We start from the raw sequence: 17,303 nt of genomic DNA, 5'->3' as shown, positions 1-17,303 counted from the left end.
AGTTAATGTTTGGGGAGAGTTATAAGCAACCAAGAACAGGGAATGTGTTGGGAAACTCTATTAATAAGCAGTGCTACCAGCCCTACCAATAATAGTGACAAGATGCTACATATTCATAGTTAAGCCCAGAAGTGATCATAAGATCCTCTGGTTTGAACTGCTGTATATCACAGACCATTAAATTACCCAGTTACCCCGTAGAGAACCCAATAAACCCAATAAAGCATAACTTCTAGAAAGTTCTACCACTTCCCATGGTAGCCCGTTCACCATAATTACACCATCTTTACAAGACTACCGTTGCAGACCCATGTATGCTCCACATAGCATGTCTCATGTCTTACAGCAAGTCAAGGAGACCATCTCTGAAGAAAGTTCCAGGGAAAAGAAGAGCATAAACAGGTTCACAAGACATTTCAGACTGAAAACTGTCACGCACCAATCAGTCCCATTTTTAACCTGCCACTTTATTCCATTCTTTTTAATATTAAACATCACTATAAACTTTTAAAATAATTGTCATTTGGCACAAAATAAAAATGCATCTCAGGATTTAAGTTTTACCAAAAAATCCAATACAGCTCGCCACCAAAATGGGCTTTAGGGTACCACAGAATCCCATCTACTCCAAAAGACATGCAATAGAGTTATACAAAGTAAAGAAATTATGCTTGAGTACACACACTGCTTACAAAGCAACACATAATTAAATATGTTTCTCCCACTTTGTTTGGCTTGATACATTCAATATATTAATCATCCTGCTGCCCCAGATAACTACAACTAGCCAATCCTTTTTCCCAACATTAAAAGAAAAAAGGCAGGCTCTGCAACACAACAGAATATACTCCTTTCTCACATAGTTCTTCTCAGCACCTCCAAGATACCATATTTGTTGCATTTTTCCAAGGGAAGCATGCCAATTTTATGAATGCTTAGATACATACACCACAATTTCTAAAAATCCTAGTGGGGAAGAAGAAACAAGACAGCCAATAACCTCCATAATAAACTCAGGGATGAAGCAAAACTAACCAGAGACATATGCAAGCACACTAGGAATGAACTATCCATTTAAACAAGATTTATTACAGATTAGTCTAAATATTCTGGTTGTGCATAAGAAATGTACTCTTAGTTGCTTGCATTTAAAACTTTCATACCCCACTTAATAGGCAAAAGGAAAGTATCATGGAGCAATCAACTGTAACAACAGTTGTTTAACAAGTGATAAAGCTGTTGCTTATTAGCAACTTTCCATTGTAAGTTGAGAACTATCTATCTATACCATAAGTGACAACTTGAATTAAAGAGTCGTGCTATAAAATGCAAATATCTTTCAAGTATTCTAATTTGACTAGGTAATAAAATAATGAAAAATACATTCTTTTATCACTATTTGTCTCATTATGATTGTAGACCACTTACAGGATTGAACTAGAAGTGCAAGTAACAGTGAGCCAATATCCATTACTGGAAATCTGCCCACATTTACTTACAAAAATATGCCAGCCTATTAATTTCTCTGCTAGGCATAAGGAAAAGGGAAAGTTTAAAAAAAAAAAAAAAAGACTAATGCCACTAAAGCTGACAAAAAAGCATCAGAAAGAGCAAGCTACAACATGGGCAAAACCAAAAGGTAATTTTTGGTAAAAGGTCATTGTCGTATTTTCTGTCACAAGTGTTCTTTGGAATGGAAAGCTTAGCTACACATTGGAGAATTGAGATGGGGTTGTGATAGAAAGTGAACATTAATGAAGGTTTGGCTTTGGAGAGAGATATACTTAAGCATAAAAATTTTAAAAATACCAGGCATATTTCTAAAGTTGTACAAGAAAAAAGTTACATTTTAACCTTCTTGTTTGATTTTTAAATTTGTCTAAAGGTCTAAAGACAAATAGTGATAAAAAATGTATTTTTCATTATTTTATTACCTAATCAAATTAGAATACTTTTAAGATATTGGCATTTTGTAGCATGACTCTTAATTCAAGTTGTCACTTGTGCTATCGAGATATAGATAGCAACTTTCCATTATAAGTAAGTCTATCTTTACCAAAGCTCTCATACTCCATGTTTGTGAAGTGTTTTAATCACTGACTCCACCACGATACATTACATTATGGGAAGACAATTTAGGCCAAACTTGAGTAAAGGTAAGAAGACGCTAAGTCACATTTAAACATGTTATGTGTATGCTGGGCAAACATTTTCTTCAATAGCTTTCAAGACGCACAGAAGTCTGCCCAATATATATATATATATTTTTAATATATATCCCCTCACATTTTCTCAGTTCAGACCAAAGGGAGTAGCTGGTCTGCCAAGCTGGAATGTACAGCAACATTAATTGATTCCCTTGTAGAAAATACCAGAAAAGCAAACACATGTATATAATTTAATGTAGAACAAGCATGAACTAGTTGTACTCAAAAATACAGAATATTCTAACTACAGAGCTTGATCACTTGACAGATTTGCAGTTCTAACGAGGATTGAAAATGTGTTATAAGGATGAGGCATCAAGTCCCAGAATCAAACTTATTCTTCGTCTTTAGGAGGGTAAGGTCAGATAAATATTTTGAACTATGCTACAGGCTACTGAATATTAGTTTTCTGGGATTATCCCTGTTTTAAACTTTTATCTTCCAAGTAGTTTCATTAATCACAAAGGTCTTCACAAAGTCAATACACCAATATGTTGCTTACTATATTGGACTATTTAATTACTCCTGAGGGAATTCTGCACCCTGCACATGAGCAGAATTCATGTCTTCCCCCGCCAGAAAATACATTCTGCCAAGAAGGTGCTGCAATTACACCTTTCACCCACCAGTGGCTGCCAGGGCTCCAGAAGAGAAGACAGCCTGCTCAGTCAGCCACAGAGAGGGAGGGGAAGAGGTTGCTTTCCTCACAACGCCTTGCCTGCAGGGTCAGTTGAGGAGGCATGGGATATGGGGGGGACGGACAGAGTAAACCACATAGGGCTGCTGGGGGGAAGTCACTGACTGGTTCAGAAAGGCTAGTGGGGTGGAGGGACAGACTGGGGCAGGAGCACAGGAGCTAGTGGGGTGACAGCATTGAGCCAGGGGCTAAATGGGAGTGGTGGTGCACAGACACATGGGGGCAAGTGATGCAGGGACACATGGGGGCAGGGGGTGGCTGCGTGGGGATGCAGGGACACACTGGGACAGGGGCAGATGTACCTGACTGAATGGGAGAGACTAGGGGTAACCCTGGTCTGCATCAGGGACGTTCCTGAACTTCCTAACAATCCCTCCCCCGAAAAATCTGTTCCATACTTCTCCGACCCATACCCAACAACCCTCCAAGTTCACACCAGGCTCCTTCCCAGCAATTACTTCCCTTTCCCTCAGCTTCTCTGTTACCCCCCAACTTTCCCAAGCCTTTGTACTGCTTCTGAGGGGTTTAGGAAACGAGTTTCTGTATTGTAGTTTAAATAAATTATTCAAAGTTCTGTATTAAAATGCCTATTAAGGAATCTATTTGCCAAAAATATTTCCAGAATCTTTTTTGTCTGTATCGTTAGAGACATATTTGATAACCGGTATTTAGAAATAAATTACCAAAATAATTTAAACTGGCATGATTATATTGTGTTATTTTGACAAATAAAACATGCAGAATTTTAAAATATTGTGTGCAGAACTTAACTTTTTGGTACAGAATTCCCCCAGGAGTATTTAATGACAACATTCAATTCTACAAGAAATGCTGCAGAATTGTACATAACTTATTACATAACATATATCCTACAAGCAGAAAAACCTTCACTCATATTTTTCAAAATTCAATAGCAGTAGCCAGCAAGTATAATTATTATAAAATGTTAAGGAAAAAGGCGAGAAGGTAAGAATCTGTGTCCTACACATCAATACAGTGATCGATAAACACAGCCTGCTCTCAAAATTAGTTATAGCATCAAACAGTAATATCTTAACATTTTTTCACAGAAATTATGGTGTGAAGTGATTATATGAATAGTCAAATTAAATTTTAAAAATTCTTTCAGATTTTTATGATTGTAGGTACTGTTGCAACAACAACAAAAATCAGCAAGATTAAAACTGCTGCCTCTTCCCAAGATAGTCTTGAGGATCATTGTATCAAGAACATGTGCCTCTGGGGTTCATTGCCCCTATATACAAACACAATACATTCCCCATATTGAGGTGTAAATCTTTTTATGTATAGTGTTGTCTCTCCAGCATTCAGATTTACATTATCTAGAAAGCTAGGGTAGAGCAATGAAGTTGGGAGGATAGGGCTCTCTTCCCAACTGTCACAGCTTGTGTGCCTTACATTTCCTCATCTATAAAATCAGAGTCATTACTTATCATTTTCAAGCCCTTTGAGAACCTCAGACAGTGTTGTTGGTACACAGGACAATAAACGTGACCAGCAAAAGGGGAAAAAAATGGGTTTCCTTCTTGCACACTTAAACTTCGATCAAAAATTGTATTTCTAGGCCACTGCCCTATTTTTGTAAAACTTTGGTTAAAAAAAGTCTAAATCAGAACAGTTGCACTAGTTTAAGTAAATTGATCTAGTTAAATAGGTGCAAACCTCTAACACAAGTGCACTTAAATCAATTTACCTCTCAAATTAGTTTTGCTTCATTTGATAAGTAAATTATCTTCCATTGATAAGTTAAGTAAGGGTTAAACTTGTTTAAGTGCAATTACATTAGGAGTTTGCACTAGTTTAACTAGAGATTTTAAATTGATTTAAACTGGTGCAACTTTCCTAATATAGACAAGCCCTTCATTAAATTTGCTCAGATACCCAGAGTCCTTCATACATAAGTGCTAAAGAATTAGAATTGAACTGAGCTGAGCTGCAAGAGAAGTAGAAGTGTGATATTTTATCAGTAATCATTATCTGCATCTTTAAGATGTGGTTGTCTCTGGATAAAATAAGCTTTATATTAGCATTTTCAAATGTTCTATATACGAGATTAAATACAAAATACATAAAATGCAACTTTTTTTAAATTGCAAGAGATAATAGTAACTATTGGTCTCAATATGAAGGTATTACCTTTAAAGAAGTATCACAGGGGAAAATCCATGAAATCTTCCATCATGAGACCTGCAAAGTTCAGCACATGCTACTCACAATTGGCATTCTGGATTCTCCAGGAAGCTTTTAAAGCTTCATGTTTACTTAATGTGTCTATTAGAGTAAATCTGATGTTTTAATCACTCTGATCCCTTACTAAGGACCTTATTAAAACAAGGCACCTTCCAAATACATTCATATTTAAGTAATTCAAGAAACAAGCAAATTACTATTGCCTTATACAAACTAGTGTATACACAGGATGTTCTATACATGTTTTTGCAGTTTTACACCAGTTATCACTATTCTGGAACACAAGCTTTTTAAGTATTTAATATTTCAAGTCTCAGAATATAAGGAAGATACAAATACTACAAAGTAGCCCAGAGGTAATTTTTTCTATCTTTCAGACATCACAAAGGGGAAAAAATATCCTGTTTCACTGACCTGACATCTAATAAGATTGCATTAAAATGTGAAGTGGACATCCATATGGCAAACAATCTTAACAACTCTTTTCTAGCATGCCCCTCATGTGCAATCTTTTACCTGTTCCATTTGAGGAAGAAATTTGAGGGATGTGAAAAGAAGCGACTATGGGGAAAAAAATCATGGCTCCTATTTGTTGTAATGGCCACCATCATTTGAAAGAATATGAGGGAGGAATCTGCCTCCTTTCAAAAGGAGGACATAAAAGCTTGAAGACTATGCATGGAACACTTTTACCCATCAAAAGGAGAGCACTATATCTTTTAGCTCACTGAAATGCAAGTCCATATACACAATAAGAAAATTTACTTGAAGTCAAATAGATTACATAATGCTGTTTCACAAATTCGTTCTTGAACAATGGTAGCCAAGTGCAATAAAGTCGCTTCATGACATATCAAGGAATGATACGAGACTGAAACATTGGTAGAGCTAGAATTTCAAAAGAAGTGTCCTACTCTAAAAATCGTTGTAAATTTCAAGCATTTAACCTGCTTGTATGCATAAGCCTCAAAATTTCTGCTTCTGGGCATTTACATCACAAAAATTAACTCACAAGGTCAATAACTGGAGAAAACCCTGCTCTCATGTCTCTGTTCTTTAACAGCATTGGGAGCATTATCCAGAATTTTCTTAGGAAAGCACTAAAATACAAAACAAAATTGGTATTTGAATTTCTGAAGTCAGTTGGGTACATAAAGCACTTTCAGAAAGCTCGTAATATTTACAACATGATACTCATCTTAACAAGATTTTCAAGGTCAGTATTATGCATGCAGTTTCTTGGAGCTACATATTTTTGTGTTATTTTTAACATCTGACTGAGTGTCTTGTGCTGATATAAACCCTACACTGTTTACAAAATATTCCCAAACTACAGCTGGTGATTCTACTGTCACATCTTGTAACAGTGAACAGAGTAACAATTTTAAATAACCAGGTACAGCATTTTTCACACTATTGTGTATACAAGTTGGTTCTTTGATTTATTTTTTTTTAAGATAATATATTTATAGAATAACTGCAGAATCTGGTTTTATCAATCAGTTCCCATAAAGTTAGAAGAGCTCATGAAACTAGTCATAAATGGCTCTATTTATCTTTCAAAAGAACTTGTCAAATTCTGTCAAGTTTGCTGATACTTCCCCACGCACTAAATGTTATTTCAGGAACTGCAACATTTAGTTCCCTTTTTAAGTGCAGTTGTGAAGTGAAATTATATTATTGTTACAAAACTGCATGTTGAGAGCTTGTTTATACCTTAAGTTTTTTTGTTTTGTTTCTGTTTTTTTACTTTCCATTCCCCGCATATACTAACAAAATATAATGTGGAGATAGACTTACCCACACAAGCATTTAGAAATAACCAATCAGTCTTTTTCATTCTGTTTTTTATTTGTTTTAGTTTTTTGAAGTCAACTTCAAGTTCCTCCTTGCTGCCAACAGCTCCAGCCAATTCAATTCTTTGGAAGTCCATTTTCATTTCAGATTCACGTTTGGTTGTAGGTGGAGATTTTCTTTGGCTATTACCACTACTGCAGCTTCCCCTCCAGCGAGCTCTGTCTTGCTCATTTATGATTGAAGAAGCCTCTTCTGTCTCTGCCAGTTCTATTGTCTCAATGTTGTTAGGTCTGGGGTGATCACATACCACACATTTCCTGGCCTTAGCCCAGTTCTCATATGTACATACAGAACAAGTCCAGTGCTGTGCCTTTGTGTTCAGTTTATTTCTATCATTGTATTCTTCACAAGGATCAACAGAAAAAGGGACTGATCTTGAACCAGACCCTGAAGACTGAGGAGATTCTGTGGGGCTCCTGGTCCTACGCTGGGACAAGCACTGAGTACATCTTATCGCTCGTGGCCAGTTCAAGTATGTGCACATGTGGCATGACCATTTATTTGCATTTTCCATACTGTAAGATGATTTAACCCTTGGTCTTGCACTAGAATCCGGACATATCAAAGGGCTGATTCCTCCTTCAATGCTTGTAGGATCCCAATCTCTACCAACTTCACTTGAACCACTTTTGAATGGATCTTCCGTAATAATTGTTCCACTAGGTCTCTGAGCACGGCACATGGTACACTTAATTGCAGATGGCCAATTTTCGTATGTACAATACTCACAAGCCCATTTAATTCCACGTTCTGTCATCGTGCACTTCTTGAAGTAAATTGTGTTGGGCAAAAAGCTATAAATGATTAGAAGACATTATTAGCACATAATGGTTGCATAGTATACCATAAGTTTTATTAAAAGGATAAAATACTTTAAAAGCAAACATCCTGATAAATTATCAAGTAACTTTTTTTTTTTTTTTTTTTTTTTTTTTTGGTTAAATGCAGGAATAGGTATTTCCCAAGAGGAAATCAAAGTGGGAGTGGCCTGCAGGTTTCAGGCTCTCCTTCAATTTAAACTGAAAACTTCACAAACAGATTCCAAAGATGGAATATTGTTCACTGCTTCATAGCCTTCTGAAGGATGCATCTTTACTTAGCTCCTCTTCCACAGTATGAAGAGAACACTGGAATGATAAAGGATGGTGAAAGGAGGGGAAAGAAGTAGGGAAGTGGGCTAAAAACAGCTAAAGGAATCAGACAAGAAAGCCAGTATGAGTACAACAATATAGAAAAGGTAGCATTTAAGCTGTCCAGAGTCCCCCATTTCAAGGGTTAAATATGTTGACATATAAAGCTAGAATGGCATGGGTTTGCTTTACTCTGTTGCCCCAGCCAAGTAGTTAGTTTTGTGATGGTGGCATGCACTAAATAGTGTGCTGAGTTTGGTTTAAGAGTATACATAAGGTGTTTAAAACCTATCTGTATTTGTTTAACATTGTTCAGGTCAATATCAGTTATTAGAAAAATCAGAAGAATGCCAGTGCAGAAGCTATGCTTGTTGGCAGGCTTTTTAAGGTATGTACTGTTAACTCTACAATCCAGATTTCCACACTACACCAAATTAAAAAAAACAAACAAACAAAAACAAAAACAAAAACAAAAAAACTTACTTTTCTTCTAATGAAGAGGAGATTCTGTTTCCATGCTGGCTCAGACCTTGTCCTCCTCAGACTGCAAAATGGGATGGATGACACTATGTGACAACTATCCCTGGAAAGAAGATGAAAACAGTTTCAATTAAGGCCTCACACTGGATGTGAGTAACCAGAAAAGTAGTGCTTTGTATGACACTCCCATTCTAATCCCTGGTTGCTTGTTTAAATTCAGTCATGACCTACTCTGAGTTTAATGCATACTTCGCATGTCTAAAATAAGTTTGCCACTGGATCAATTTTTAGAAAGAACAAGCCACAGTGCAACATACAGACATTTAGCTGTTCCATTTTCATTAGTGTTAATTGTAGTAACAGAGCTAAATTCACACAAACTTTGATCTTACATCAGAATGTCTATGAATGTCTCTACCTCAATTAAGAACTCAACTAAGTCAAAGTCTAATATTAAACGGTTTTGATTTTACAATCCGTAGAGGAGAAATGCATTTTTTCCCCATTCCCTGCATTATGGACAAAGTTGGTTTTACTTGATGAATAGCAAGTTATGCACCGTTTTCAAAAGTATATCCTCCTCAACACACACTCAGTGTGTCAGTTCAACTGTTAGTTTTCATATTTCCATGATACTGCTATTTTCCTGTACAGATGATGGGGGAAAGTTATACGCTGGCTTTTAACTCAAAAGCATATCACACCCATTTAGACTCAAAAGGTATCACTATGTTAGCTTGTGTCTATTCTATATTTAGAAAGTAAAATTATGCAGGTACCGTATTTCTCACTGAAACACTTTCAAAACATTTTAATCTACCTAGGCAGCATTTCTGTGCCTCAGTTATCTGCCATAGAGATACGTATCAAAACCTGTTTGAATCGGTTAGTTATTCATAAATGACTGCCAAGGCACTCAGTCTAGTACAGTTTGAAGGTAAGCCTGTTAGCACTTAAAAACTATTACCATACAGTGGTTCTAGCACCATCTCCCTCCCTGACCAGCTTTTGACTGCAAAAAACTGATGTCGTGCCTGTTCGGTAACTGTTGTCTCTCGAGAAGTGATGCACATATCAATTCCACTTTAGGTCTGTGCACGTGCCAGTAAACTGAAGCAGAGAACTTTTTCCCATAATGACACCTATCAGAGCACCACCTGTGCCCTCTGTACACTCATGTTGCTAGTTGAGGGTACAAAGGTACAGAGCCACCACCTTACTCCCTCAGTTTCTTCATGATGGAGGCCAGTATTAGTTGTGCCTCTGATGAAGAGGGAATGGAGGGTGGGTCACAGAATAAACACATGCCACACATCTCAAAAAACAACAGGTATGTAACCATTTTTTCCTTCAAATGCTTGCACTCACCCATTCCAATTTAGGTGACTTACAAGCAGTTCCAGATGGAGAAGGGTATCGAGTCTATCTAAACAAAGACTGCAATACCACTTTCCCCAAACCTAGCATAGCTTCTTAAGGTCTGGGAGACAACATAATGAACAGTGAAGGTATGAACCAACCAAGTCATAACCATGCAAATGTCACGACCTTTTAAAAAAAAAAAAAAGAAAAGAAGAGGACAACTAATGCTGCTTGTGATATTATATCATGCGCTAAAACTCTTTGAGGCAGTGGAACATTAGTAATATCATAGCACAGACAAAACACTGAAGGAGTTCCAGAAACAGATCCATTATAAAATGACAGGCTGTCCCTTCATCCTGTCAGCAAAGGAGACAAAACTGCAGACATATGTGCAACTCTTTAGACCCGTCCAGGTGAAAGGCTAGCACCCTGAGAAAATCCAAACTATGACATTGAGTGTTTCTCCAAGCTTTGTGAAAGTGAGGCCCCAAAAAAAAGATTGGTAAATATATAGTTTGCTTGAGATTAAAAGTCTATACCAATTTGGTAAGAAATTTGGAGTGTGGACACAAACAACTATCTTTATAAGATAACAGGGTCAGCCATCAAAGCCCCCAGTCAAAATGACAGCTACCAGGAATATTACCTTCATTGACAGAAAAGAAAAAAAAAAACCAACCCAAACTAGTCATAAGTTCAAAAATGGACTTCATTAAAAATCAAAAGAATCAAACTCAGATCCCAGGATGGTGTGGTTTCAAAAAGATGGAAAGAACCTCTCCAAACCTTTCAAGTACCTAACAATCATAGGGTTGGAAAAAGATACATCTTCCCTCTACAGAAGGATGCAATGTGGAGATATCTGCTAGGCGTACTCTCAGTGAACTTGCAAAATCCTTTGTCTTTTAAGCGAAGCAGGTAATCCACAATAAGCTGAATGGGAGCTGGTGAAGAAAAGGTATCTTTCTGATGGAACCACACTGGGAACCTCTTCCACCAGGTATACCTACCTCAGGAAATGGAAGGTTTCCTGCTATTTAAAAGAAGATTTCCAACTCCAACAGAACAGACAGCTTCCTATGGAGTTAACCACTGGGCATCCAAGCAGACAGGTACAGGCTGAGAGGGTTGGAACGCTTGTGATTCTGCAAAACTAATTCCAGGACCTGAGGGAGCATTATAAGATCCTGAATCAAAAGGCTCAGATCTGTTGAGAACCAATGCTGACCAGGCCAGGACAGTGCTATAAAAATTAGAATTGTATAATCCTATCAACTTGCTCAAAACTCTCAGCATCATAGGGATGAGAGAGGAAAGCATATAAAAGTTTCCACTTCCAGAACAGTTGCCCTCCCGGGCTGTGACATATTCTTGACAAGAACTGAGGACATTTCTTCTTCTGTCAGGTGGCATTCCCAAAATCTGAAAAATAGACTTTGCTCCGTCAGGTATGAGTGATGACTTGTGATCTCTGCCAAATGATCTGCAGAAATAGTATGCTAGGCAGTTCTGAGATCTAGGAAAGTGAGATGCTTTGAGCATCATCTTATTCCTGATGCAGGAAGACCAGAGGTTTATTCCTTCTTGGCAAAGGAAGTGTGACCTAGAACCTCCCTGCTTCTTTAGATAAAACATTCCAATTTTGTTGTCTGCGGGCACCAGCACTTAACAACCTTTGATGTGACAAAGTAACTTGACAGGCCAGTTGAATAGCTCAAAGCTCCCAAAACAATGAAGTGGAGGAATCAAAGTTCCCTACATGAGCTCCGCAACCAACAGATGAATCATCCATGACTAGAATAATGGAGGGCACAGTTGGGTCAAAGGAACCCTACCGCATACACTGGCAGGATCCATCCACCAGTCCAGGGATGACAACACACTTGCTGGTCCATGAGTCAGCATGTCCAGCAAATGACAAGAGGGACAGATTTCAACCATTTCTGCATGATTCTGAAGTGAGGTCTGGCATGCTGAGTCACATAGATACAAGCTGCAAGTGCATCCCAGTTCCCCCATGCTTAGAACCCACTGATCTGATGTGATGCGGGGCCAAGCACTTACTTAGGAAGTGGGACAACCTGCTGCCAAATAGACAAGAAGTTAAAATCATGGGTTCGCCGGCCTTAACCAAGGAGTTATAGACAGTTCAGATGCCACAGAGTTAGCAGAAGGTGGAGGAAGACGAGGTGGACTCCTTCCTTGACAATTATGGTGTTTCCTCAATTGATCTGGCTGTGTAACAGGGTAACACTAATACCAATCCTGGATTTGAGGGAAGAAGAGTTTTCTCTGTGGGCCTAGAATATAAATGCCAAAGACTTTAGGGTTGCCCAAAAAATCTTCTAGAGAATGAAGCTCTTCATCTATCTTTTCTGAGGATAGGGTCAGCTGTTCAAAAAGGCAAATCATCAATAGTCTGTTGGATTTCAGATGGAATCCCAGATGACTGCAGCCAAGGTGCATGATGTATAGTGACTGTCATTGTCATCACTCAAGCAGCTGAAAGAACACCTCATCCACTGCAACCTGAAAGGATGATCGTTCTACCAGATGGCCCTCACTGATAAGTGCTCCGTATTTCTTCTGAGACTGGTCTGGCAACCTGTCTAGGAATTTTAGCTCGGTGTTCCAATTGGAATAACCATAGCAAGCAAACAGTCTGGTAGTTCACAACTTTCAATTTTACTTCTGAATAACAAATAAACCTTCCTCCCATACAAATCCCATTTCTTTGTTTGTGTCTTTGGGAGTAGATTTAGATAGTCCTTGTCTTACTTTTATATTCACCATTGTCACCACCAAAGATTCTGCAGTTGAGTGTGAATAGAAGTACTCATGCCACTGAGAGGCAACTTGCACCTTTCTTCAGTCCTTTTGGCAGTGGGTGTCAGAGAGGAGCGAGTTTGCCAAAGGATTTTGGTATGCTCCATGATAACATCAATAATAGGTAAAGCCACTCTAGCAGGTCCTATAGTATGTAAGATACCCTTTAACTTGTGAGAATTAGCCTGGACCAGTTCTACTTGAATTCTCAGAGAGATGGCTACCTTTTCCATAAGTTCCTGGTATGTTTCATAATCACCACAAACCGGAGAGGATGACTCAGACAGTGGCCTCACCTGATGAGGAGGAACTGTGGAAGGGCTGCACTGTAATGTGTCTGTTCTGCTGTCTGCTCTCTCTCTCTGCACCAGAAAGGTCAGGCACTGAAGGAAACATCTTCTTACTGGGTACCTAACTAAGTACTAAGTCTAGTACCACACAGAGTATGGTGCCTTGACAGTGGTCAATAGCTACATGCTCTGGCCAGTGAGGGTCTGGAGGAACACTCAATGGATTCCAAAAGGGCCACCATTAGACTTGGTATGGTGCCATGGCCCAACCCCAAGGCATCCTGCCCTGGAAATGCTTCTACAAGAATCACGATACCAAGATCTTGACTTACGAGAGGAAGAATGAGGACAGGCTCTTGATCCTATGTAACAGAACCTCGAAGCATAGTATCCCATCTCTGATTCTCAAGAATAGTCTGAAAGGCAAGGTGGTGCAGTCCTGGAACCTGGACTAATGAGATGTGGTCAGTACTGGAGGACATATCGGCGACTTTCCCAAGGTACCATACGCCTGCTCTGCTTCACTAGAGAGTCTCTGGAGTCCAATGGCACCTGCACGTACCTAGAATCTGACAGGGAAGAAAGTGCGGGTGCCAAAGCAGCAGCAGGCACGAGGGCCTGTGAAACAGGGTTGGATGTCTGAACTTTCTCCTGCATCAGTGAGGAATCTGGGACTGAGAGGCAAAGAAGGTCACTGGCCATTGTGTAAGAGTCAGGTGTCACAGGTAACAAAAGCACAGATATAATGCAGACAAAGTCAACGCAGAATGTCCCCGCAATGGAGTCGGTCTCAACAGTACTGAACGAGGTGCCAGAGTCAATGACTCTAGATTGCTAGAGGATGAATGAAATGCTGTGGAGCACCTACATGGAGCAGGCTGAGCTCTAAACTTTGTACTAGATTTCTTCCAGTGAGTCTCAATTGAGGACCTGGCTCTCAAAGAGGAAGAGGGCTTCTTCTGGCTAGAGGAACTCTAAGTCAGCATTTCCCAACCGGTGTGCCATCAGACCCAATTAAGTGTGCTGCGGAATTTTTTGAAAAAGTACATGTGAGAACAAAGGGGGGAGCCTCCTTCTGATTGGCCATCTGCCTCTCTGCTGCACCTTCTCCAGGGGCGGAGCAACCAACCAGAGTTCAATCTCTCTCTTCCCTTCTCCCCTCCTGTGTGAACAATATGTTGGCTCCTCTGCCCCTCTGCTCCCCTCCTGCAGCCGCCAGTTGAGGGTAGAGAGAAGAGGTCCCTGGAGCTTGAGGTGTGCCATGGCAGAGAAAAGGTTGGGAACCACTGCTCTAAGTGTCCGACTTCTTCTGGTGTTTACTTCATACCAAAGGAGAACACCTTCTCTTCGGTTCTCTCTGAAGGGAACCCGCCACATCCAATGGTGCAATTCGAGAAAGAGTCCAAGCCCCCATATACTAAGTGACTGAGGATGTACACAGCTGCCTGCATCAGGTTATGCTAAATTCAAACTTCCCAAAACCTCTTAGTCCTGGTCTTAAATCTCTTTCAGATAGAACACTTATGTCTGACATGGCCCACTCCTGAATACTTTAAACAACTAGATTGAGAGTTGCTGATTTATGGATTTACTATAGCCAGAACAGCACTTAAAGTACTAGGCATGCCCTAGTACTAAGCTTAAAGCCAAGAAAACAATATTTAAAAAAAACAAAAATTCCTAAAATGATACCACTAGCACTATGAACAACTAAATATGTACAAAAAGAGTAGAAGTAACCTTCTCTAAGACAATGGTTCTCAACCTACTTACCATTGTGGGCTGCATATGCAGCTCTCTGTGTTATGTGGGCCGCATCCACACAATATATATACTACCTGTATGGCCCAGAGGATGTCACATGGGCCGCAGATATGTGCTGATTGGGACGCAGGTTGAGAACCACTGCTCTAAAAAAATAAAGGGAAAGAGTGACAAGCACACACACACTCTGACCACTGCAATGAGAAGGAAAGGGGGAGGGTGGCAGAGACCAGGTCAGCTCCAGCCATTTATACACTGGGCTAGCAGCACAAGCATTTGGAGGGCATAGGCATCACATGGACAGGCAGTGCATTAGTGTCACACACCTGAAGTGGAATGGATATGTACAAATATTTGAAGAACCCTCCCTCTCCTCCAAGAAGTAAATCACAAAACTGTGCTATAAACCAATGATAATCAGACTGAGGCTCACAAGCGGCTCTTCAACGTGTCTCCTGCAGCTCTTTGCAGCATACGGTATTAAAAGTTTGTGATTTAATTATTAACCAATCAGGATACTTTTACTATGTTGTTAACCAATTGTAGTTCATAAAATAACATTTGCTCAGTCATTTTGCTCTGAGAGTATATAAATTAAATATTTTCCCATCATACTGTTTAAATATGAATATATAGTAAATGAAACTCTGAATTCACATTACTATGGCTCTTTTGGGTAATGTTGATCCCTAATTTGGCTTCTGAACCATTGAGGTCTGAGTATCGCTGTTATAAACTAATGGGGTGAAAGGGACCATCCAAAATGTACAATAACATGGATCTCAGAAAATCTGTCCATATTGGTCAGGGAAACCATGCTAGGGCCTTACTATATTTGTGATGAAGTAGCTAGCCACTTCAGTACATAGTCATTTCTTAATAATACTGACTTAATTCTCATTAAGGCTGCTGCTTCCTTGAGTGACGTTTTGAAGAAAACTTGAGAACACTGAAACTTATGTGGCCTTACATAAAAGCTTTGCAAACAAACACCTTTTTATTAAGAAAAATGTAATTAAAAGTCTTCGGGTCATATGGAAAAAGCTGACTAATAATAAGTGCATATATGTACCTCTTTCCCCCCATGCATCATATATCAACTGCCTTCTTAGACAGAATTTTCCAGAGCAGAATTTTTTAAATGCACAATAAGGGTATGATCCCAATTAAAGTCTCTGGGCATTATTACAACAATCATCATCATCTAAAATATTTTAAAACTAGAAATGACAACTTTTGCTTCAAGAAGGCAATAAGTGTAACTTGGAAAAACAGCATAAATTGTGTTATCCCACACAGATGTGTACTGCTACTGGACAACCCACATTCCCACATGATACAGGATTGTGTGTGTCACGGTCAGATGCAGTGCAAACACTGTACTAATAAATTTACCTACTTAATTTAATAAAAGGTTCTCTTTCCAAAACTCACAGTTCTTGAAAAAATTGAAATTTTAACATTACCACTATTACAAACCGGGAAAACAGCATTCTAAAATGCTGAAGAAATGAATCTGCTGTTTTGAATGTTGAAAATTAGCAGGTCTGCAGATTAGCAAAGTTGAGAACTAGTGAAGCTCTGTTCATTCAAAAAAGATTTTCAGCAACTTACTTGTATTCAATACAACATACTATAAAAATGCAGATTACAATTTAGTGATTGCAGTAGGGCAGAAGTTCTGACTAAAACTGTAGTTGTTTAACTGATCTACCCTCACAAGGGTCGCACTTGAAAGGCCTTACCCTAACTCAAGGATTGTACACTTCTTCCAGCCCTCTGCAGCCAAACTTTCATGAAAATAAAATTAAAACCTCCACAACTAGTTTATAGCAAATCACTCCATCAGTTTGATATTTTGCCACGATCCCCACCATATTATAACAAGGATCAATTTTAAAAAATATAAATTACAGGAAGTATCAAAAATAGGTCAGTTATTAGAGTCAACTTTCTCAAGGTCCCTCATAAGGCAGGCTGGAGTGATTAGTTACAGAACAACAAATAAGGACAAGTACTATGAGCTAGTGTCCATATCTGGTCCTTACTCTGCAGTTGCCTGTGTCTGTACTGTACTACATTGACGCCAGTTGACACAATCCTTCATGATGCAGGAATCCGCAAGGTAGGATTTAACAGATGTAGAATTTGATCCCTTCATGCTTTTTAAAAAAACAAAAAACAAAAAACAACCACACACACACACACACACACACACACACACACTTTTTGAGACAACATTGCAATCATTTATCCCCAAAAGCAACTGCTGGTTATTTGCAGTGTGGGAAGCAGGAGCTCATTTACTTCAGTTCAGGACGTAGAGACCCCATCCTTCCCCTTTCCTCCTTGGATACATGCATACCTTACAAGAATTCAGTTGTGAGGAGGCTGGCCCCAGCAAACAAGTACTCCCATCCTCATCCCACTGAGAATCTTAGTCACTGGAGTCAATACAGAGGAGCAGAGAGAAAGT

At 39.0% G+C, this 17,303-nt stretch overlaps 1 protein-coding gene across 3 annotated transcripts in view; it reads right to left on the bottom strand.

The window, feature by feature from the left end:
- Positions 1-17,303, bottom strand: part of ZRANB1 (zinc finger RANBP2-type containing 1) — a 110,519-nt gene that overhangs the window by 45,872 nt on the left and 47,344 nt on the right. For all 3 annotated transcript variants that reach the window (XM_067533419.1, XM_067533420.1, XM_067533418.1), the window contains exons 2-3: positions 8,586-8,685; positions 6,916-7,766 (exon numbers count right to left, since the gene is read on the bottom strand). In XM_067533419.1, coding sequence (XP_067389520.1) covers positions 6,916-7,729 — 814 coding nt within the window. In that variant the 5' untranslated portion in view covers positions 7,730-7,766; positions 8,586-8,685. The remainder of the gene's footprint in view (positions 1-6,915; positions 7,767-8,585; positions 8,686-17,303) is intronic.

This window comes from Emydura macquarii, unplaced genomic scaffold (assembly GCF_026122565.2).
Source record: "Emydura macquarii macquarii isolate MOO-44397 ecotype Brisbane River unplaced genomic scaffold, CSIRO-AGI_Emac_v2 contig_3343, whole genome shotgun sequence".
In the NCBI taxonomy this organism is placed as follows: Eukaryota; Metazoa; Chordata; order Testudines; family Chelidae; genus Emydura; species Emydura macquarii.
Note: the sequence above shows the minus strand (reverse complement) of the source record. Positions and strands in the feature narration are given on the sequence as shown.